The sequence below is a fragment of the Ochotona curzoniae genome, unplaced genomic scaffold (assembly GCF_017591425.1).
Source record: "Ochotona curzoniae isolate NIBS_2020 unplaced genomic scaffold, NIBS_Ocur_1.0 contig_908, whole genome shotgun sequence".
Classification (NCBI taxonomy): Eukaryota; Metazoa; Chordata; class Mammalia; order Lagomorpha; family Ochotonidae; genus Ochotona; species Ochotona curzoniae.
In genome coordinates this window covers 14,838,994-14,860,131 of record NW_024466607.1, presented here as the reverse complement: position 1 = coordinate 14,860,131, position 21,138 = coordinate 14,838,994, and the positions used below count along the sequence as shown (strand labels likewise).

Sequence of the window (21,138 nt, the reverse complement as noted above, 5' to 3'; positions counted from 1 at the left end):
GCTCCGCCTCTTCTTCCTGTGGGCCCCTTCAACCCAGTTGTGCTTTCCCGCTGGGGAGTGGCTTTGTTGTTGCCCCTTGAGGGATGGAGAAGCTTGGCACCACTAGGGCCTGAGCAAATATTTGTAAGCGAGTGAAGGAGCGAATGTTGATCTGTAGGACCCGATGCCCAGGGCACATCCCTGGCCTGGGTGGCAGGCGGGGTGAATGGCCGCTGAGTGCAGACGGTGGCCTCTGGCCATCCCCAGGTGGGGCTCTGCCAGTCTCGGAGGAAGAAGCTTGCTCTCTCCATCCCATGGAAACAAGGTGGGGGGCTCCTGGGCAGCCTGGCCCTGCCACAGTTCCTGGGATTCTGGCGGGGGTTCGAGACTTTGCCTGCCTCCTCTCCCCCACCCCCTTGGATGGCAAACAGAGGCAGCCTTGTTCCCGCTCCCATAGAGCTGCCCTGTTCTCTGCACACTAAAAATGGAAACCCCCAAGCTATTTTGGGAGCAGTGCCCAGCCTGACTGTGGCCATGACTCTCCCCCTGCTCCCACCGGGCTATGGTCCACAGCGTCCCTGCTCCTGCCACTGCCACCACCGGGCTGGGAGACCCTCCTCTGAGGCCTGTGTCCATGCAGCCTCAAAAGCACCCTGCCGAGGGTTCCTGCTGGGGTGAAGTGATCTGGGCAGCGGAGGGAAGCCAGGGCTTGGGACGTTCTGCACTGACAGCCTGGCAGCTGGGTGGTGGGCGGGGCCGGGCCACGTGGCCTTGGCCCAAGCAAGGAGGGGAAGTGTGGCCGGGATGCAGGGTTTTTTTCCCATCACTTTGCCGACCTTGGTGCTGCTGGCCGAGGACACTCGAGGGTCTGGGGCAGGTGGCATCGCTGTGACTTCTTGATTCTGGGACGTGGAATGCAAAGGGGCCTGGGAGGAAGGCAAGCCCCAGAGTCCTGTGGTGGGATGCGGCTGAGCATGGTGACATCCTTTAGAACACCTGCCTCCTGTCCTTCCCTCTGGGCCCTGGTTCCACTATCACCTGCAGGAAAGGAAATAGCAAGAGCTGACCCAACTTCGCCAGCTCCCTGGGACTCAGGGCCGTGCCAGGGAAGGGGATGAGCACCTGTGCCTGCTGATGTTTCAGCATGAGTGGTGGTAACCTCTGCCTGTGCAGGTGTGCGTGTCTTATGTCTGTATGGCTGTGTTGTGCCTTCTCCATCCTGTGCATGGTGGACCTTATCTGTCTGTGTCCCTGCATGTGTATGTGTTGGGAGGAGATCTACGTACATCCCCACCCATGTGTGTGAGGTGTGTCTGCTAATGTGCTGACAGCGGCCATCTGGGTGCAGCCAGTCCCTGGGGCTGTGTGGAAGATGTGTCTCGCTGGAGTGAGAGGAGGGGACCTCAGAGGGGGAGAGGGCCATGCAGGGGGTCTGGCTGGGCCCTGCTGGCCATGGGTCTCCTTCCTAGTTGACCTTTCCCAGGCCCCTCAAGTGCCTGGCTCTGTCGCCCTCCCCTCCCCTCCCCGTGTGGGCTCTGAGGAGGCGTCCTCTGTGGAATGTGTTTGGTGGCCCAGGGCCAGGCTGGGCCCTGCTCTGCTGGGCGGCTGGGCAGTGGGGAGGGGTACGCAGTGGGGAGTGGGGGAGGCGGGGCTCTGCGTGCCTGCAGCCCAGTCCCTGGCCTCACGCTCCTGCCTCCCTCCCCTGCCTAGGTGACTCCTGCTCTGGTCATGCTGTTGCATCCTGATCGGACCGGCCCTGCCAGGTGAGCCTGACTGTACTGCTAGGCCTGTGTGCTAAGGGCCCTCCTGGGAGAGGCCCAAGCTCTTGGAGCCTACCCTCTTCTCTTTCACCTGTTCGTCTGGTGGTTTTCAATCTTCTGGGTCTGGGCCTGAAAGTTCGCCCATCCTTGTCCAGCTGTCGCTGAGTTGCTGGTAGCCACGACATTCACCCTTCCGCCTCCTTCTGCTCCGGAAACTGATGTCCATAGAGGGGTGGGGTTTGATGGAAGTGTTTCCTGTTTTTGATCCTTGACCCCTTGATGGTGTCCATTAAACCTGATCCTCCTCTGTTCACTCCTTGGGCTAGGAGGGGGTTCTTGGCAGTGCCCCAGCTCTGGCCCTCTCCAGTGATGCCAGGGTGCTTCAATGGCTACATGAGCCCTCTTCCTCCTCTCTCCCTGCCAGGTGACCATGCCTGCCCTTGGCCCAGCTCTGCTGCAGGCACTCTGGGCCGGGTGGGTGATCGCCCTTCAGCCCTCTCCACCGGCTGCTTTCACTCCCAATGGCACACAGCTGCAGCACCTGGCAAGGGACCCCACCTCCGGCACCCTGTACCTAGGAGCCACCAACTTCCTATTCCAGCTGAGCCCTGAGCTGCAGCTGGAGGCCCAAGTGTCTACGGGCCCAGTACTGGACAGCAGGGACTGCCTGCCCCCTGTACTGCCTGATGAGTGTCCCCAGGCCCAGCCTACCAACAATCCCAACCAGCTGCTCCTGGTGAGCCCGGGGGCCCTGGTGGTGTGCGGGAGTGTGCACCAGGGAGTGTGTGAGCAGCGGCGCTTAGGGCAGCTCGAGCACCTGCTGCTGCGGCCCGAGCGTCCCGGGGACACCCAGTATGTGGCCGCCAATGACCCTGCAGTCAGCACCGTGGGGCTTGTGGCGCAGGGCCTGGCTGGGGAGCCCCTTCTCTTTGTGGGTCGGGGCTATACCAGCCGAGGTGTTGGGGGTGGCATCCCCCCCATCACAACCCGGACTCTGCAACCCCCCGACCCCCAAGCTGCCTTTTCCTACGAGGAGACCGCCAAGCTGGCTGTGGGCCGCCTCTCCGAATACAGCCACCACTTCGTGGGTGCTTTTGCGCGCGGGACCAGCGCCTACTTCCTGTTTCTGCGGAGGGACCTACAGGCTCAGTCGAGAGCCTTTCGTGCTTACGTATCTCGTGTGTGCCTCCGCGACCAGCACTACTATTCCTATGTGGAGCTACCTCTGGCCTGCCAGGGCAGCCGCTACGGGCTGATCCAAGCTGCGGCCGTGGCCCGCGGAGAGGTACTCTTCGCAGCCTTCTCCTCGGCCGCTCCCCCAGCAATGGGCCGGCCCCCGTCGGCAGCAGCCGGGGCGGCTGGAGCCTCTGCCCTATGCGCCTTCTCACTGGACGAAGTGGACCGGCTTGCCAATCACACGCGTGATGCATGCTACACCCGGGAGGGCCGCGCTGAGGATGGAACCCAGGTCGCCTACATTGAGTATGATGTCAACTCGGACTGTGCGCAGCTGCCAGTGGTGAGCTGCGGCCCTGTGGACATTAGGCACTTCGCCCTAGTGTCAGGCAGTGTGTTCGTAGGTTCTAGGGAGGGATGAGGCCAAAGAGGAGAGGGCGAGCGGTTTGGTTGTACCCTCTGGACCAACAAGGAAGGCTGTAGGTGCACACAGCGGGCAGAGTCATGGGTAGTGGAGGTGGGCAGAGCGGTGATGAGCTGGCCGGTAAAGATTTTGGGAAAGGGGCCCGGAGAAGGCCAGCTGAGCACAGGGACTGGAAGAAGCATGGATGGGGGGGGGGTGGGAATGGAAAGCAGACAAGCTGTTGGACGCTGTCCTGGGCAGCCGGATGTGGGGAACGCTGTCCCCAGAGGGGCCGTTCGAGAGGACTGTCTGAGGAAGACCTTGGAGAAGACGGGATTGCTGAGGGAGAGCTGCCCTGGGTCGGAGAGCGGGGGCTCCTGGGAGCGTCCTCCCCATGCTTCTTCCTGTGTGTAGGACACTCTGGATGCTTATCCTTGTGGCTCCGACCACACTCCTAGCCCCATGGCCAGCCGGGTCCCGCTGGAAGCCACGCCAGTTCTGGAGTGGCCAGGGGTTCAGCTAACAGCTGTGGCCGTCACCATGGAGGATGGACACACCATCGCCTTCCTGGGTGACAGTCAAGGACAGCTGCATCGGGTGAGTCCACAGGAGGTATTAGGTCTTAGGCAGGGTCTTAAGATACAGGTGCAAGTGCAGGGGGCTGTGTCCCCTGGGACTGGGATGTGTGATTTGTGATGTGGCCCCCCAGCCGTGGGCTGGGAGAACAGCCCTTGTTCCTGTTCCCAGAGCTGAAGGAGTGGTTACCTGTGCACCCCTCATGCTTTTGCCCTGGGCTGGTTGGACCTGTGATTGGCTAGGGATGCATTGTGGGTTGGGGACAGCCATGCACTTGGATCCTAGAGCCATTGTCCATCCATGTTCTCAGGTCTACCTGGGCCCTGGCAACGATGGGCACCCATACCTTACCCAGAGCATCCAGCAGGGCTCTGCTGTGAGCAGAGACCTCATCTTTGATGGGACTTCTGAGTACCTGTACGTCATGACCCAGAGCACAGTGAGTGTCAGGCACGAGCTGGGGCATGGCTTCTGGGAGGGTCCCGGGCACGGGTGAGCCACTGCTGGCTGCTGCTGTCAGGGTGGCCAGCCTCAGGTGCTATCTGCTGTCCCAGCTTCTGAAGGTTCCCGTGGCCTCCTGTGCCCAGCACCTGGACTGTGCCTCTTGCCTCGCACATAGGGATCCGTACTGTGGATGGTGTGTGCTCCTTGGCAGGTTAGTGCTCCTGCCAGCCCCTCACCCCCCTGGCTCTGAATTCCACCTTCCTTGCTGCGCAGACCCAGGGGCTAAGCACCATGCTCCACATGAGGACCCTGCCCAGGTCCTTGGGAGTGGAGGTGTGTCCCTGCCCTGGGAGCTCCCAAGGGGCCATTCTCGCTCAGGTACAGTTCTTGTTCAGGTGCAGTCGCCGCTCCGAGTGCTCGAGGGGCCAGGGCCCAGAGCAGTGGCTCTGGAGCTTCCAGCCTGAACCAGGTTGTCTGCAAGTGACAGCCGTGAGTCCTGCCAACATCAGCCGAGATGAAAGGAGGGAGGTGAGGGCCCCCCCTGCTGCCTGCATCTGAGGTGGGGAGAGACCCTGGGATGGTGGCATTGGGAACACCTGACAACCCACAGCCTTGCATGCTTCTGTGATGGCCCAGGCCTGTGTGGGTGTTGGTGGAAGCCTGGGGCTGGGGTTGGCAGTCCCTGCACCACCGCCTCTCTAGTTTGCAGTCCCTAGCAGTGTGTCCCATGCTCTCTGGCAGATCTTCCTGACAGTGCCAGACCTGCCAGCCCTGTGGCCTGGGGAATCGTATACGTGCCACTTTGGAGAACATCAGAGTCCCGCCCTGCTGACCGGCTCTGGTGTCATGTGCCCTTCCCCGGACCCTAGCGAGGCACCAGTGCTGCAGAGAGGAGCCGGTGGGTGAGAGAGAAGTCTAGCCCCTCAGTTCCTGCCTGTTCCCGACCTGTTCCCAGGGGGATAGGGAGGGGAGAGTTTGGGTGAGGTGTGGAGTCAAGCAAAGATTGCCACATTGCTGGTCCCAATTCCCCCTGAAGTCGCCATGCTGTGCTCTGGGGTGGTGCTTCCTGTCCCCTTCAGGAAGGTTCATCCTACCCTGTGATGGATCTGAGTCCCCCTTCTTCTTCCCGTCACAGACCATGTGTCCGTGAGTGTGGCGCTCAGGTTTGGCATCGTGACCATCGTCACCACTTCCCTCTCCTTCTACGATTGTGTGGCCGTCACGGAGCTCCGTCCTTCTGCACAGTATGTTCCTCCCCCAGAGCCTTGCCACCTTGACCCTTGCCCCAGGCCCTGCCCTGCCCACCAGCCTGACCCTGGCTCCATGGCTGTGCACTGTACAGGTGTCAGGCTTGTGTGAGCAGCCGCTGGGGGTGTAACTGGTGCGTGTGGCAGCACCTGTGCACACACAAGGCCTCCTGTGATGCCGGGCCCATGGTGGTGAGCCAGCAGGTGAGCACCACACCAGGCTGGGTGGGTTTGGTGCCCCTGTGTGAGGGTTTCCGGAGGGCCAGTATGTCTCCCTACCTGTGTGGCCCTCTCAGCCCCGCCCCGCCTGAGCTCCCTGTGTGTGGGTGTGATTGAGCCTCCAGAAAACCGCTGCCCTGTGGCCCTTGGCCCCACCCCAGTCCACACGCCCCTGGAGCCTGCCCTCCTGCTTCTCCCATGGAGAATTAACGGGCTGTTTTTGTTTCTCTTTCCCTTGGTCTCCTCTCCTCTTAACATCCCCTTTGCCTGCCTCCTGCTCCCGCGCCTGCCTGCTGAGTGGCCCTTCCTGTCTGCCTCTGCCCCTCCCTTCAGAGCCCGCTTCTCTCCCTAGCCTCTTCTGCAAGAGACGTGCCCAGCCCCTCCCCACCCACCACCCCCAAAGCCTCTGTTACCCCCATTCCCAACCCCCTCCCCCTGGAGCCGGGGGCCCCCTCCACAGCCGCAGCCTGGGACATCCCACCTGGGGCCAGGCCATCTCTGCTCAGCCCCTGGGGGCCAGGGCCCAGTCCCAGCCCTGTTCCCTCCCCTGCCTTCACCGAGTCCCCTATCCATGAGAAGCCCCCCATTCCCACTCTCACCCCCACCCCCAGGCCTGGATCCACTCTCCCCACCCCTGCTGACTTGGGGCCTGAGGCCATGCCTGAGGACCTTTCAGACACCCTCCCGACCCTCTCAGAGGTGGCCTCGGTGCCCCCTGTCGACCCCAACCCCAAGGTCCTTCCTTCTCCGGTGCCCCTGGACCAGCCCCCTGGCACTGCTCCTGCCACCGCTTTCCCAGGGGCCACTGGCTCCCCGAAACCCAGCACGGACTGGCTCATGAGAGAAGGCGGCGAGCTGCCCGAAGCGGATGAGTGGACAGGGGGTGACGCGCCCGCCTTCTCCACTTCCACCCTCCTCTCAGGTGATGGAGACGCGGCAGAGCACGAGGGCCCTCCCGCCCCCCTCATCCTCCTGTCCAGCCTTGACTACCAGTACGACACCCCCGGGCTCTGGGAGCTGGTGAGGCCCAGCCCAGGAAGGAGGCCTCTGGGGAGAGGAGGTGGGAGGGGGCCATGGGAAAGACCCAGGGCAGGTACGGCCGATCTGCAGCCCCATTCCGGGCCTGCCCCCCAAAACTGATGGGGGCAGCAGGGGCTCCATAGACTGCCATGCCCTTGGTACCTGCAGGAAGAGGTGAGCTGGGGTGCGAGCTCCTGCCCATGTGTGGAGAATGTCCAGGGCTCCACCCTGATGCCGGTCCATGTGGCACGGGAAGTCCACCTGCTGGGCAGGAATCTGCGCCTCTTTCAGGTGAGCCTGGACTGCCCCTGTGGTCCTCATGACGACCCTAGATGGGAGTCCCACCCAGCGAGCACACGCTCAACCCAAGCCAGAGGCTGTGCCAGGACAGACTACCCCAACAGTTGTGTTGCCTGCCCCCCAGGACAGTCCAGGAGACAATGAGTGTGTGATGGAGCTGGAGGGCTTCGAGGTGGCAGTGGAGGCCCGGGTCGAGTGTGAGCCACCTCCAGATACCTGGTGCCGTGTCACATGCCAGCAACACCAGGTACACACTGAGTGGCCTGGGTAGGCAAGCTAAACAGCTTGGCCTAACTACCCAGCCAAGCCTGGATCCCTACCCTGTGTCCCTCTCAGGGACATTCTCTGGCCCCTGACATATGTTCTTCCTGGGATCCCTGCACCCAGCTTTGACCTTTAACTTGAGATTCTTGGGAGTCCCAGTCTTGTGGTCTCTGACCACCTTCTTGTTGCCCCACTTTCATTTCTTCAGTTCAGCTATGAGGCTGCACAGCCGGAGCTGCGCGTGGGGCTGTTCCTGCGCCGGGCAGGCCACCTGCGTGTCGACAGGGCTGATGGGCTGCATGGTGAGCCACCTGGATCACGGAGCCACCTGAACCATGAGGGGGAGCGGGACCCCTCCCGCCTGCCCTCACTCGTGTCCCTGCCCCCTCCAGTGGTTCTCTACAACTGCTCTGTGGGACACGGGGACTGCAGCCGTTGCCAGACTGCCCTGCCCCAGTATGGCTGTGTGTGGTGCGAGGGAGCGCGTCCACGCTGCGTGGCCCGGGAGGCCTGCAGGGAGGCTGAGGCCGTGGCCACCCAGTGTCCTGCCCCTCTCATCCATTCGGTGCGTTGGAACCCAGCCCTTCCCTGCTGCTGCCTTTGGAGGGAGGGTGCAGGTGCCCTGGGTGCATGGGACCCACAGGTAAGAGGCTGAGGCTGCCCTACCTTGGCAGACAGATGGAAGTAAACAATCCTTGTCCTGGACCAGGTGGAGCCACTCACTGGACCTGTGGATGGGGGCACACGGGTTACCATCAGGGGCTCCAACCTGGGCCAGCAGGTGCAGGACATTCTGCACACGGTCTGGGTGGCTGGGGTGCCCTGTGCTGTGGACGCGCAGGAGTACGAGGTCTCCAGCAGGTGAGTTGTTTGGACCCAGTGTGGGTGGGCCTTCCTGCTCAGGGCCTCCCACCCACCATTCAGCTTCTGTTCCTACTTCCCCTAGCCTTGACTTGGTCATGAAGCCTCAGGGCTTCAGTGAACACTGATGCCCTGGCCACCCTCCTCCGCCCCCTGGTTTCCCCAGTCACTGTGGATCCAGTGGTAGGAACAGGAACCTCCTTCCCAGCACCTCCCTGGGAAGTGGCTGATTGTTCTACCCTAAATGCTGCCCTGGGCCAGGCTCCTCAGGAGGTGAACTTGTGGCACATTCGCTAGTACCAGAATCCTGTCTGCTGTTGGAGGTCCCCTAGCTGCCATTCCAGGACTCATGGCTTACAGAGGCCTCGGGTCATGGGAACCTGGCTGACCATGGCAGGGCCCCACACCTAAATACCCCAGATATTCGCATGAAGGGATCCATGGCAGTAGTGCCTAAACCTGGCTGGACATCAGGGTAACCTGGAGAGGCTGCCCTAAAACACAGGACAGCGGGTCCTCAGAGGCTGGCGCGGCCCCACACCCTGTATGCATTTGCCAGGGCCAGGGGTTACTTCTGGACATGTGACAGAGAACTCAAGGTCACTGGCAGTCTGCTAGTTTGCAAAGCAATGGAAGAAGCAATTAAGGCATGTTCTGGCCAGGCCTCCCCCAGAGTAGTTCACACATCATTTGTTCCATTTTCCCTGAGTGTTAGCAGTGACCATGGCAAGGTCACGGAGTTGGGCCACTACAGACTTAAGCTTCTAGAAATGACTTTGCCTGCCAGTGTCTTGACTTCTGACTGACAGCAAGCTTCCAGGGGGCCTCTGTAACCATGAAGGTCTCAAGTTCCCATGATCTGGAGAGCGGGTGTTGTGCACGGGCAGCCGGCCAGGCTCCTGGTCAGCTCAGCAGCATCCCCATGAGCAGCCTCCCGGGGTCCTTTGTGGACAGATGCCGTGGCCCAGGATCAGTTTCTCCTTGCTGGATCCCTCCTAGACCCCTTCCTCTCTACCCACAATGGCAAGGGGGATCCCGCATCCACCCATGGATGGGGGCAGGAGGGCTGCTGGGTCCGTGTGGGACACCCTTGGTGCAGCACAGTGTACCCAGCCTGCCCTATGCCTACAGCCTTGTGTGCATCACTGGGGCCAGTGGGCAGGAAGTGACAGGCACAGCCACGGTGGAGGTGCTGGGAAGAGGACGCGGTGTCTCCGACCTCACTTTTGCTTACCAGGTGCTGGCTGTTGAGCCCTGCCCTACCCCTCAGCCTGATGCTTTTGCCTGGGGGAGGGAGGAATAGGGGAGGACCTCCACCCTGAGCCCCATCTGTCTCAGGGCCTCCCTCCCTGTACCTGACCTAGCACACTTGCTGTCTTCCATCCCATAGGACCCACAGGTGCATTCCATCTTTCCAACCCATGGCCCCAGAGCCGGGGGCACTCACCTCACCCTGCGTGGCTCCAAGCTCCTGACTGGACGGCTGGAGGACATCCAGGTGGTGGTCGGAGAGCAGCCATGTCACCTGTGAGGACCCTTTCTTTATCTTGTGTGAATCTATGTGCCTCAGGGAAGAGATGGGAGTAGGGGGTAGGGCTTGCTGGAGGGTGTACTCATTGAGAGAGCCTGGCCTGCCTTACCCTCCTCTTCTCTGCAGGCTGCCGGGGCAGCAGTCAGAGCAGCTGCAGTGTGAGACCAGCTCACACCCTGTGCCTGCCACACTCTCCGTGGCTGTGTGGTTTGGGACCGCTGAGCGGAAACTTGAACGTGGCCAGTTCAAGTACACATCAGACCCCAACGTCACCTCGGTTTACCCTACCAAGAGCTTCCTCAGGTGCTGGACAGGGGCAAGACTGCATGGCCTTGCTGCCTTGTGGGAGTTCTATAGATCACATGGCGGGAGGCCGGGGGGTGGGGTGGGACTATGCATCCCACACTGCAACTGGGAGGTTGGTGGGCTCGCAGTGCAGGGCCTGGAGCCTGGGACATGGGAGCCACGAGGGACTCCCATGCTGTGTTTCAGTGGCGGACGCAAGATATGGGTCCGTGGCCAGAACCTGGATGTGGTGCAGATGCCAAGAATCCGTGTGACCGTGGCCCCTGGGGTGCTGGGGCAGGGACGGAGGAGACATGTGGTCACTGAAACACCGTGTGCTTCTGAAGCCTCCTGTGGCAGCCAACAGGTTTGATACTCCTGGGCTGGGGTCTGCACCCTACACCCCAGGACAGCCAATGGAGGTGCAGCTATACATGTTTGCAGCGCCCCCACTGGCCACCTTGTCTCCCTCCCCCCAGTTTGAGGAGCCTTGCAGTGTGAACTCCTCCCGGCTCATCGCCTGCCGCTCTCCTGCCCTGCCGGGCTTGTCCGAGGTGCCTTTGGTCCAGGTGGAATTCATCCTTGACAACCTGGTGTTCAACTTTGCCACCCTGAGCCCTACACCTTTCTCCTACGAGGCCGACCCTAGCCTGAGGCCCCTGAACCCTGAGGATCCCACGACACCCTTCCGCCACAAGCCTGGGAGTGTGTTCTCCGTGGAGGTACCAGGACCCCAGACCCTCCCTTGCGTGGGATAGCTCTACTGTACTGCAGTGCAGTTCCTGAGATAGAGGGGCAGAGGCCCTGGGCAGACAGGGCTCCTCCCTCTTGTTGTGGTCAGGGTGGTAGAGCTGGCAGTGATAGTGGCCTGCCTGGTGCCTTAGGGCTCCAACTCTGGTGGCTGCATAGTGTGGTGCAAGGTTGGTGGCTGGGTTGGTTCCCATTGGGCAACCTGGCTCACACAGACACCCTGGGCACCTATCATGCACTAAGGTCAGCAGTAAGTGGGCACTGGGAGAAACCAGAGGGCAGTACCTGCTGGGCAGCAGCATTGAAGACAGATTTATAAACCCCTGATTTGTTAGGCTCTAGAGAAGACACGTAGACTCTGGCAGCAACGTGGCAGGCATCCCAGGAACTTGCTGGCTGTGTGTGCCGGGGAGGTGGTACTGAGGGGCTGGGCCCTCAGGAACGGCCTTCCCACATTTACAGGAAGGGAATGGGATGTGGGTTCAGTATGACCAATCTGTGGCCTCATGTGCATGCCAGGGAGAGAATCTGGACCTGGCCATGTCCAAAGAGGAGGTCGTGGCCATGATAGGGGATGGCCCCTGCGTGGTGAAGACACTGACCCGGCATCACCTGTACTGCGAGCCACCTGTGGAGCAGCCCTTGCCGCGGCACCACACCCTCCGAGAGGCGCCCGATGCTTTGCCTGAGTTCACAGTCAGTGGGCATGTCCCAGGCTGGGATGGGCTGGGCATTGGGCACTTGCTTCATCCCTACTCACCCCATGGCTCCACACCTAGGTACAGATGGGGAACTTGCGCTTCTCCCTGGGCCATGTGCAATACGATGGCGAGAGCCCCGTGGCCTTTCCCGTGGCAGCCCAGGTGGGCCTAGGAGTGGGCGCCTCACTTCTGGCTCTGGGGGTCATCATCATTGTCCTCATGTACAGGTGAGTACAGCCAGGTGTGGCTGAGCTGGGGAAGACAAACCAGGGGCCAGCACTCTGTGGAAAGGACTGGAAGATTGGACTGGGCTGGGAGTGTACTGGTATACTGTTAGGGAGGTTGGTGTATGCTTGGACTGGGGCTGAGTGGAACCAGTTGGAACCCAACCCTCTCCTGTCCCTCCTGGCCAACCCTGGTGCTGAACAGGAGGAAGAGCAAGCAGGCCCTGAGGGACTATAAGAAGGTGCAGATCCAGCTGGAGAACCTGGAGAGCAGCGTGCGTGACCGCTGCAAGAAGGAGTTCACGGGTGAGGCTGTGTGAACTTCTTACCTGGCCTAGCCTGCCTCCGCCTACTCCCATCACACACAGCCCCCACCCCCAAAACTGGCCCCTTCTGCTCAACAGATCTCATGACCGAGATGACAGACCTCACCAGTGACCTTCTGGGCAGCGGCATCCCTTTCCTGGACTACAGGGTTTACGCTGAGAGGGTCTTCTTCCCTGGACACCGCGAGTCACCCCTACATCGGGACCTGGGCGTGCCTGAGAGCCGGCGGCCCACAGTGGAGCAAGGGCTGGGGCAGCTTTCCAACCTGCTCAACAGCAAGCTCTTCCTCACCAAGGTGCCCAGCCATCCCCTGCTCCCTGGTCCACCCCTCTGGTTGGTCGTGCCTGTTTCTGAAGTCTGCTCTTCCCCTCTGCCCTGCCCCATCCCTCCCCTCTCTGGGGCTGCAGTTCATCCATACGCTGGAGAGCCAGCGCACCTTCTCGGCCCGCGACCGTGCCTATGTGGCCTCGCTGCTCACGGTGGCGCTGCATGGCAAGCTCGAGTACTTCACTGACATCCTCCGCACACTGCTCAGTGACCTTGTGGCCCAGTGCGTGGCTAAGAACCCAAAGCTGATGCTGCGCAGGTCAGAGGCTATTTGAGTGGGGAGGGGGGCAGCCAGCAGGCTAAGGGGGAGAGCTCTGGGTTTGGGTATTCCAGCAGCCGCCTACTGACCATGGCCTCCCTTCTTCTCCACCCCCCAGAACAGAGACCGTGGTGGAGAAGCTGCTCACCAACTGGATGTCCATCTGTCTGTACACCTTCGTGAGGGTGAGGGAGACACAGGTGGACAGGGCTCCCTGGCAGGCCTTGGAAGTCCTGTGCCCCAGGCAGCTAGCTGGCCTGCGAGTCCTTGGTCACCTTAAGCCCCTCTTTCCCATTGCCCCTCTGTACCTGTGCCACCTATGTGGATGTCCTACTGCCTGCGCTCCTCCCTCCCCAGGATGCAGTGGGGGAACCTCTGTACATGCTCTTCCGGGGGATTAAGCATCAAGTAGACAAGGGGCCAGTGGACAGCGTGACGGGCAAAGCCAAGTACACCCTGAATGACAACCGCCTGCTCAGAGAGGACGTGGAGTACCGTCCCCTGGTGAGCCGGGTGGCTCTGAGGGAAAATCCCATCCTAGCTCTGCTATACCTGCTCCCCTGTCGGTGATCCTTGGTTCTGTCCACCCCCCTTGGGACCCCCAGCCTGAGCAGCACAGCCTGGTGCCAGGGATCCCAGGGAAGAGAGCCCATGTTTACTTCCTTGTCCCAGTCACCACGTGGACGTTTATCAGTGCCTCAGCTGGGAGCTGGGGCCACAGGGGGCAGGAAGCCACATCCCTAGGGCAGGCTGGCAGGTGCGGAGACAGGCCCTAGGGCCTGCTTGAGGAAGCTTCCTCATGCATTGGGCATCCTGGACATGGCATGAATCCTGACAGCTCCCTTATGTCCCCCTAGACCCTCAACGCTCTGTTGGCTGTCGGGCCAGGTGCAGGAGAGGCCCAGGGCGTGCCTGTGAAAGTCTTGGACTGTGATACCATCTCCCAGGCCAAGGAAAAGATACTGGACCAGCTGTACAAAGGGGTACCTCTCACACAGAGGCCAGACCCTCGCACCCTGGATGTTGGTAAGGACGGAGAGGGAGGGATGGTGGCTCCCAGGGCAGGCACTGGGATACTGGGAGCTGGAGCAGAGGCCAGCTTGGACCACTTTTACTAGACAGGCTCTCATGGGAGGTGGGGGGGGGCCTGCTCTTGGGGCAGCGAGGGGCAGGTGGGCTGTCTTGCAGGCAGGGGCTTGGAAGTGCTGGAACCTGTCTCATTGTGCCCTTGCAGAGTGGCGATCCGGGGTAGCTGGGCACCTCATTCTGTCAGATGAGGATGTCACTTCTGAGGCCCAGGGTCTGTGGCGGCGCCTGAACACCTTGCAGCATTACAAGGTGGGAATGGTAGAAGTTGGAGGGAAGGGGATGGCAGAGGAGAGGTGGAGGAGGGCTCATTGGTTTTGGTCATCAGGTCCCAGATGGAGCGACTGTGGCCCTTGTCCCCTGCCTGACCAAGCACATCCTCCGGGAAAACCAAGACTATGTCCCAGGGGAGCGTGAGTACCACCTGTACCCAGCATCCCCCCGACGACCCTCTGCCCTGGGGAGTGGGAGACGGTGCCTCTGCTCATATGTTCCTCTTCTACCTGAGAAGCCCTCCACCAGGTATCCCCACACCTGGGAGAGCTGAGCTGTGGGATCTTGGCACAGGGACCCCAATGTTGGAGGATGTAGACGAGGGGGGCGTGCGGCCCTGGCACCTGGTGAAGCCGAGTGAGGAGCCAGAGCCGCCCAGGCCCCGGAGAGGCAGCCTGCGGGGCGGGGAGCGTGAGCGAGCCAAGGCCATCCCTGAGATCTACCTGACCCGCCTGCTGTCCATGAAGGTGCAGCAGGGCAGGGGTGGGGGGCCGTGGGCAAGGACTGCCGTGGGTGTTGGGACAGTAGAGTGTGTGCAGCTGTGTCTGGCGCCACTGAGACCTCCCTCCCTGCCTCCCCACTGCCGTCGCACAGGGCACCCTGCAGAAGTTTGTGGACGACCTGTTCCAGGTGATCCTTAGCACCAGCCGCCCTGTGCCCCTGGCAGTGAAATACTTCTTCGACCTACTGGACGAGCAGGCCCAGCAGCATGGCATCTCCGACCAGGACACTGTGCACATCTGGAAGACCAACAGGTGGGCTGGGCAGACTGCAAGCTCCGGCCAGCTCCCTTCCTGCCACCTGCCGCCCGCCACCCAGCCCCACGTTGGTTGCTCACAGGCTGCCTCTCCACCCCCTGCCTCCCCCTGCAGCTTGCCTCTCAGGTTCTGGATCAACATCATCAAAAACCCACAGTTCGTGTTTGATGTGCAGACATCTGACAACATGGACGCTGTGCTGCTTGTCATCGCGCAGACCTTCATGGATGCCTGTACCCTGGCTGACCACAAGCTGGGCCGGGTAAGGAGGGCCAGGCCGGGGCTGGACCTGCACTGCTCCCGTCCTGAAGCCAGGGGGTCCCTAGAAACAGCAGCCCCCAGTCAGGAAGGGGCCAGATTCAGCCCAGCCAGGAAGTTGGACCAGGCAGAGCCATGTGGGAGGGGTCAGCAAAGGATCCGGCACTCCCTGGGCCTGGCTGCAGGGAGCTCAGACTTGGAAGAGGGGAGCTGAGGCGTTGGTGGGGCTGCCAGGTGGGTTCCAGGTGCTCCAGGCAGCAGCCTGCTGGGAAGTGGAGGTATATGTCGCCTGGTGGAGTAGCTGCAGGGAGGGACCAGCCATCCATGAATGGAGGAGCATCCTGGGTGGCGGGACTTGGCGTTTTGACACAAGGGCATCAGGCCTCATCCACCTATTCCCTGTCCACCCAGGACTCCCCCATCAACAAGCTGCTGTATGCTCGGGATATTCCCCGCTACAAACGGATGGTGGAGAGGTATGGGGAAGGGCCGGGAGTTGGGTAGAGAGGAGAGACTGGTGCCCACATGGTGCCATATGGGGCAGGCCATGGCCTTGCTCACTCAGTTGTTGCCTCTGGCCTCTCTGGCAGGTACTATGCAGACATCAGACAGGCTGTCCCAGCCAGTGACCAAGAGATGAACTCCCTCCTGGCTGAGCTGTCCCGAGTAAGGCTCCCTCTGGTTCCTGGGTGGGGGGCCCTCACATTTCACCCTCTTCATGCTGTCCCCAGGTGGGGAAGTTGCCAGCACCTGCTGGGGGCAGCACACATCAGCATCACAGAGCAAGCAAAGTGCTTGTCCTGGCAGCTGCTGTCTAAATCAGCTAAGCCAGCCTCCCGATGCTGCAGCCTTGGCTGGGGTCCTTGGGTAAGAGAGATTCAGGGTGTTCAGGTGGTTGAGGGCTGGGTCCAGGCCCTCAGGGTCTGCTCCCTCTGCCTGCCCCCAGCCAACGCCGCCCCCGCCAGCCAGGAGCCAGAGTGCTGCCAAGGGCCACGGTCACGATTTTGAAGTGTTGCTGTGTGTCAGGCCCTTCATGATCTCATGTACTTGGCAAGTTAGGAGATGTTAAGTCCATGTGGCTGTGCCTCAGAGCTGCCCTTATGGAGGGCCTGTGTGGGGACACCCCAGGAGGCGCTGGGGCAGAATGACACTGACAGCCCATGTGCAGCGTCTGTCCCAGTGGGCCCTGCTGCCTTTGCCTACCACCACCTCTCAAGCTCATTTACCTCTCCCTCCCCCCACCTTGGGGTCCTCCCGTGGCTGGTTGCACACTCACCTCTCTTGCTGTATCGTCTGACCTTCTTTCCAGAACTACTCTGGAGACCTTGGGGCGCGAGTGGCCCTGCACGAACTCTACAAGTATATCAACAAGTACTACGACCAGGTGGGCAGTCTGGGGCCTGTAGGACGAGGGACCTCTTGGGAAGCTGAGGAAATATGGGGATAGGTGGGAGTGGGGCTGGTCCCCTTGCCTCAGGTTGTTGGGGGATCTTGAGCACTGCCCTAGACACAGAGCTGGGGATGGGCTGGCTCCCTGGTGGTTTGGGAAGTGAACGTTCGGCCTGGCCTCTGCTAGGCTCTCACATGGCTTCTCCCTCCCACATCCCAGCAAGTGTTCCAGGCATGGCTGTTGGGTACGGGTTAGGGAATCTGCCAGGGCCTAGAAATGCCATGGAGGTGGCACAAGGGGGACACACAGATTTCCCCTTCAACTTGACCTTGCCTTCTCCCAGACCCTATCAAAATCTTAGACTGGCAGGTAGAGGCTTAGCTGGATGGACTGCATGAGCCCCGGGAGAGCAGGGGCCAGGAACAGACCAGGGACAGGTGTGGGTATAGAGAAGCCAGTATGGGCCTTTTGCTGGGCCCAGAGATCCAAGTCCCCACCAGTCAGCCTCTCAGGTCCCCAGGAAACCCTCTCCTCAGGTGTCTGTATGGCACCCATCTTGTGGCTGTCACTTTTCATGGAGGAGGAACCTGCTCCATGGCCTACTAACAAGTGGCTCCCTTGGTGCCGGATCCAGCTCTGGGCCTTGTTCTGAGCGGGTGGGCCATGGTGAAGAGGAAGAGGCAGGTGTGTGACAAGCCTGCACCCCTTCATGGTGGGTGACGGCTCATTTCCCCCACATATATGTTCTCCACTTAGTGGCAGTTCCCATGCTGTTGGTCTGACTCAACACTGTCAGGTCCCTGCTTCTAGCCTGGCACCAGGGCTCCTGAGGGTGGGCTGGCCTCCCCTTTTGGGTCTTGGGGAGCCTGCCTGTGAACACCTCTTGAAGCTCATGATGATCACCTGCTGTTGTGCCATTCCATCAGCCAAGGCAGCTGAGGTCACACCGGAAGTCCCTGGGTTTCTCGGGTCCCCACCTCCCTACTATGCTGGAGTCACTTGGGTCTACACACCTTGACACACACCTTAGCCACTGGTGCCGTGTCTGCCTTGCAGATCATCACTGCCCTGGAGGAGGATGGCACGGCCCAGAAGATGCAGCTGGGCTACCGGCTCCAGCAGATTGCAGCTGCCGTGGAGAACAAGGTCACGGACCTATGAAGTTCCAGAAGCTGTGGCCCACGGCTGCTTGAGCCCACCCAGGCCACTCTGGAGACTTAGGAGAGGCAGATCCCTTCTTAGATTCCTATAGCGACGGAGCAACAGAGTTAGTGGACGGTGGCTTCCAGTCTCCTGGGGCTCTGACCTCGGCCCTGTTGAACCCACCTTGCAGTTCCCTGGGAGACCTGGAGGCTCAGGGACTGCAGTCCAGCCTGCTCATGGAGACCAGTGGACCCTGTGGACCACCTCTTGTGAATCTGACTGCAGGGAGCTGGGTCTAGAGCAAGACTGGATGGGCCCCTGGGGAGGCAGCACTGTTCCTGAGCACTGGGCCCCAACCTGCCTGGAGTCAGAGAAGAAGCTCATCCTCTCCCACCCCCGTCATCCTCGACCTCACATAGCTGCCTCTGGCCTTGTTGCTGCTGCTGCCACTTCCAGGATCCAAGAGACAAATGTCTGTCTGAGGCCACTGCAGAGTGACTCTCAGTTGGCCTCAGTGTGTGGGGTGCCTGCCTGCTACAGGGCGCCATGGGGATGGGGCAGCCCCTGCAACCCTGCTCTTCATTAAAGGATAACACACTGTTTGGGGTCTGATGTGAGGGCCCCAGGGAGGTGGACTCTGGGGTTGGCCGGGGGTGGGATGGGAATCTCGTGGTTCCTCCTGGGCTCCAAACTGCAGGATACTGCTGGGCAGGGGCCAGGGAGGGGTCTTGGTCTCCTTCCCACAGCTGCCATGTTGGCAGGTTGGATAGCCTACATCTCCATCCATGCCCCACTTACTTCTCCCAGATCCACTCTCCCTGGAATGGTACTGTCATTGTTGGTCAGCTGCCATGCTCTGCACTGGTTTTCAGGTCTGCTTCTTCCCTGCTTCCGCTGACGGTGGGGAGCATGGTCAGGGACAGGGTGACCAGCAGTTGGTGCTTCCAGGTTTTCATTGTTTCTCAGCCGAGGCTGGGAACCCCCACGTGATCTACCATGTGGGTGACAGGGCCCAATTATATCACAGCTGCCTCCCAGGGAGCTTCAGAGCCAAGAGCCAGAGCTGGGATCTGATCTTTCATTGGCAAGAGTGGACCACACCCAGGGAGCCTGATGTGGAGGGGGGTGTCTGAGCCACTAGGATAGTCACCTAGTCCTCGCATGGTTATGCCTCCTGTGTGTGGCAGGTGGAGAATAAATGCTGGTGGGAGTGACTCAGGGCAGAGAGGGATGCAGCCTTGGTCAGCACCACCTGTTCCAGAACAGGCCTTAAGACAGGCCTGAAAGGGCATAGATGAGGGCTCCGGGGGAGCATGTGCTCCTGGACCAGGTGTGTACTGAACGAGGTCTGAGTCCCTCACAGAGCACTGCCATCACAAAATCCTGTTGACATGAGATGGGGAATTGTAACTGCCATGGCCCAAAATGGAGGTTCCATCCCCGAGATGGCTGAGCCATTGGGTCTTGGCCATGATTCCTGAGTAGAACACTAATCATTGAGTTGGGTCAGTCTTGCTGGTGTGTTCCTGGTTGGTGTGCTCTCCTGGCTGTGTTCTCTGCACACGAAGCCCCTTTTGTTTCTCATCACCACCAGTGGCTCCTAAAAGAATCTGGGGTGTGGTCCGCTCTAGTCAAAGAACTTTCAGCAACTTCTGTATTGATATGTATGTATCAATTGATTATTTTTTTTTTGAGCCCAGCACAATGGCTTAGTGGCTAAATCCTTGCCTTGCACAAGCCCGAACCCCACCAGTATAGGTACCCGTTTGTGTCCCAGCTGCTCCATTAACCTTCTAGCTCCCTACTTGTGGCCTGAAAAAGCAGTTAAGGACAGCCCAAACCCTTGGGACCCTGTATCTATATGGAAGAACTAGAAGAAGCTCCAGGTTCCTGTCTCTCCTCTCTGTATATCCGCCTTTCCAATAAGTCCTGTTTCTTGTGATCACCAGTGGGAGTTGCAGCCCATTAGAGAGGTGCCCATAACTTCCCTACTGGGCCCACTCCCTGTCTTGGATCTTACACTCTCCAGGTGTTTCTGCAGTCTAGCTTGACAGCATTTGCCCCCAGTCTCAGCACTTACCAGCTGATGCTGCAGCAAAGCCCAGCCACCCTACACTTACACATGTACCAGTGGATACGTTTAGCCCAGCCTGGCTTTCCCCCTAACCCAGTTCACATGTAGGCCAACAGGTGTGGTAGTTCTGCGCAGCCTGGTCTGCTGCTGATCCCAGTTCACACCAGGGGGAGCAGTGGCCCAGCAGGGAGCTTGTGTTTCTCCCCTACCAGGCTGTACCCCTCCTTCTGAGTCTCACATGTGCTGGAAGGTGCAGTGGCCCAGTCTGCCATGGCCCACCTCACCTTAGCACTTGTTGGTGGTTGCTGTAGCCTTGTCCATCCCAGTCTGCCCTTAGTTCCAGCTCATGTTGGCATATGCTATAGCCTAGCCTAGCCCAGCCATCCCCCAGTCCCAGAACTAATGTGAATTGGCTGGTGGTGTTGTCTGACCCAGCCTGTCCTGTATCCCATCCTGGTTCTCAGATTTGCCAGTGTACCCAATTATGAATTGGCCCAGTCTGGCCCAACCCTAGACCTAACCCACATATACACTGGCAGGTACTGTAACTTGGCCTGGTCTGGGTTGCTCCCAGCCTTGATTTTCTTTCCTAATATATTGCTTAAAGGATTTTTTTTAGAAAGCCAGATTTACAGAGAGAATGAGAGACAGAGAAAAAGACCTTTCATCTGCCGCTCACTCCCTAAGTGGCTGCAATGGCAGGAGTGGAGTTGATCCAAAGTCAGGAGCCTACAGAGTTTTCTTGGTCTCCCAAGTGAGTTCAAGGTCCCAAGGCTTTGGGTCATTCTCTGCTGCTTTCCCAGGCCACAAGCAGAGAGCTGGATGGGAAGTGGAGCATCCAGAACATGAACTGGCACCCATATAGAATCCCAGCAGATGCAAAGTGAGGACCTTGGCCACTACGCAACCATACCAGGCCCCCAGCCTTGGTTCTTGGACTCATCTGCAGGGAGTATGTACTGGTGGAGGAGTTCCCCAAGCTCCTCTATCAGGTTTCCTCCCAGTGGCAGATCCCATACACACCAGTGGGTCCTTGGCTCAGATTCACCTAGTCCAACTACTGTTCTGGCAGGAACAGTGGCCTTGCCCAACAGGTCTGCATCCATTCTGGTACTTACTTGGGTGCTATAGTTCAGCCACAACTCTCGCATGGTTCAGTGGGTGCCAAGACCTAACACAGCCCATCCTACACCCACCCCAGCTTTCACGAGCACCAGTGGGTGCTTAAGTCTAGCCCAATCTGGCAAACCCCAGACCCAGTTCACACCCATGCCAAGGGACATTGCAGCCATGTTCCACCAGACTGCTGTCTCTACTCTGGCTCTTATGCTCACTGGTGGGAACTACAACCCAGCCAGAGCATCTCCTTATCTCCTGAGAGAGAATGATCTCACCAATCAGGCCTGTTCCCAGCTATATATCTTGCGCATGCCAGTAGCTGCTCTGACCCAGCTTGGCATATCCCATCCCCTGTCTTGGCCTTCGCTATCAGATGCTTTAGCC

General features: G+C 60.0%; 1 protein-coding gene across 2 annotated transcripts; it reads left to right on the top strand.

The window, feature by feature from the left end:
* The first annotated feature begins 2,169 nt into the window (after positions 1–2,169).
* Positions 2,170–17,579, top strand: PLXNB1 (plexin B1). Of its 2 annotated transcripts, none has more exons than XM_040994996.1 (36): positions 2,170–3,258; positions 3,733–3,915; positions 4,205–4,333; positions 4,449–4,549; positions 4,734–4,866; positions 5,080–5,236; positions 5,474–5,582; positions 5,681–5,789; positions 6,138–6,824; positions 6,993–7,115; positions 7,249–7,371; positions 7,597–7,690; positions 7,781–7,953; positions 8,098–8,249; positions 9,381–9,486; positions 9,640–9,776; positions 9,907–10,083; positions 10,273–10,394; positions 10,543–10,787; positions 11,335–11,511; positions 11,595–11,743; positions 11,946–12,046; positions 12,145–12,362; positions 12,475–12,653; positions 12,772–12,838; positions 13,011–13,157; positions 13,511–13,679; positions 13,888–13,991; positions 14,068–14,152; positions 14,307–14,479; positions 14,607–14,767; positions 14,885–15,032; positions 15,440–15,504; positions 15,619–15,694; positions 16,338–16,412; positions 17,475–17,579. In XM_040994996.1, the coding sequence occupies exons 1-36, from the start codon at positions 2,170–2,172 to the stop codon at positions 17,577–17,579; spliced, it is 6,348 nt and encodes a 2,115-aa protein (XP_040850930.1). The 2 variants fall into 2 exon arrangements, with proteins under 2 accessions (XP_040850930.1, XP_040850929.1); XM_040994995.1 differs by having other exon boundaries at positions 10,273–10,432; positions 10,545–10,787.
* The last annotated feature ends 3,559 nt before the right edge of the window (positions 17,580–21,138 follow it).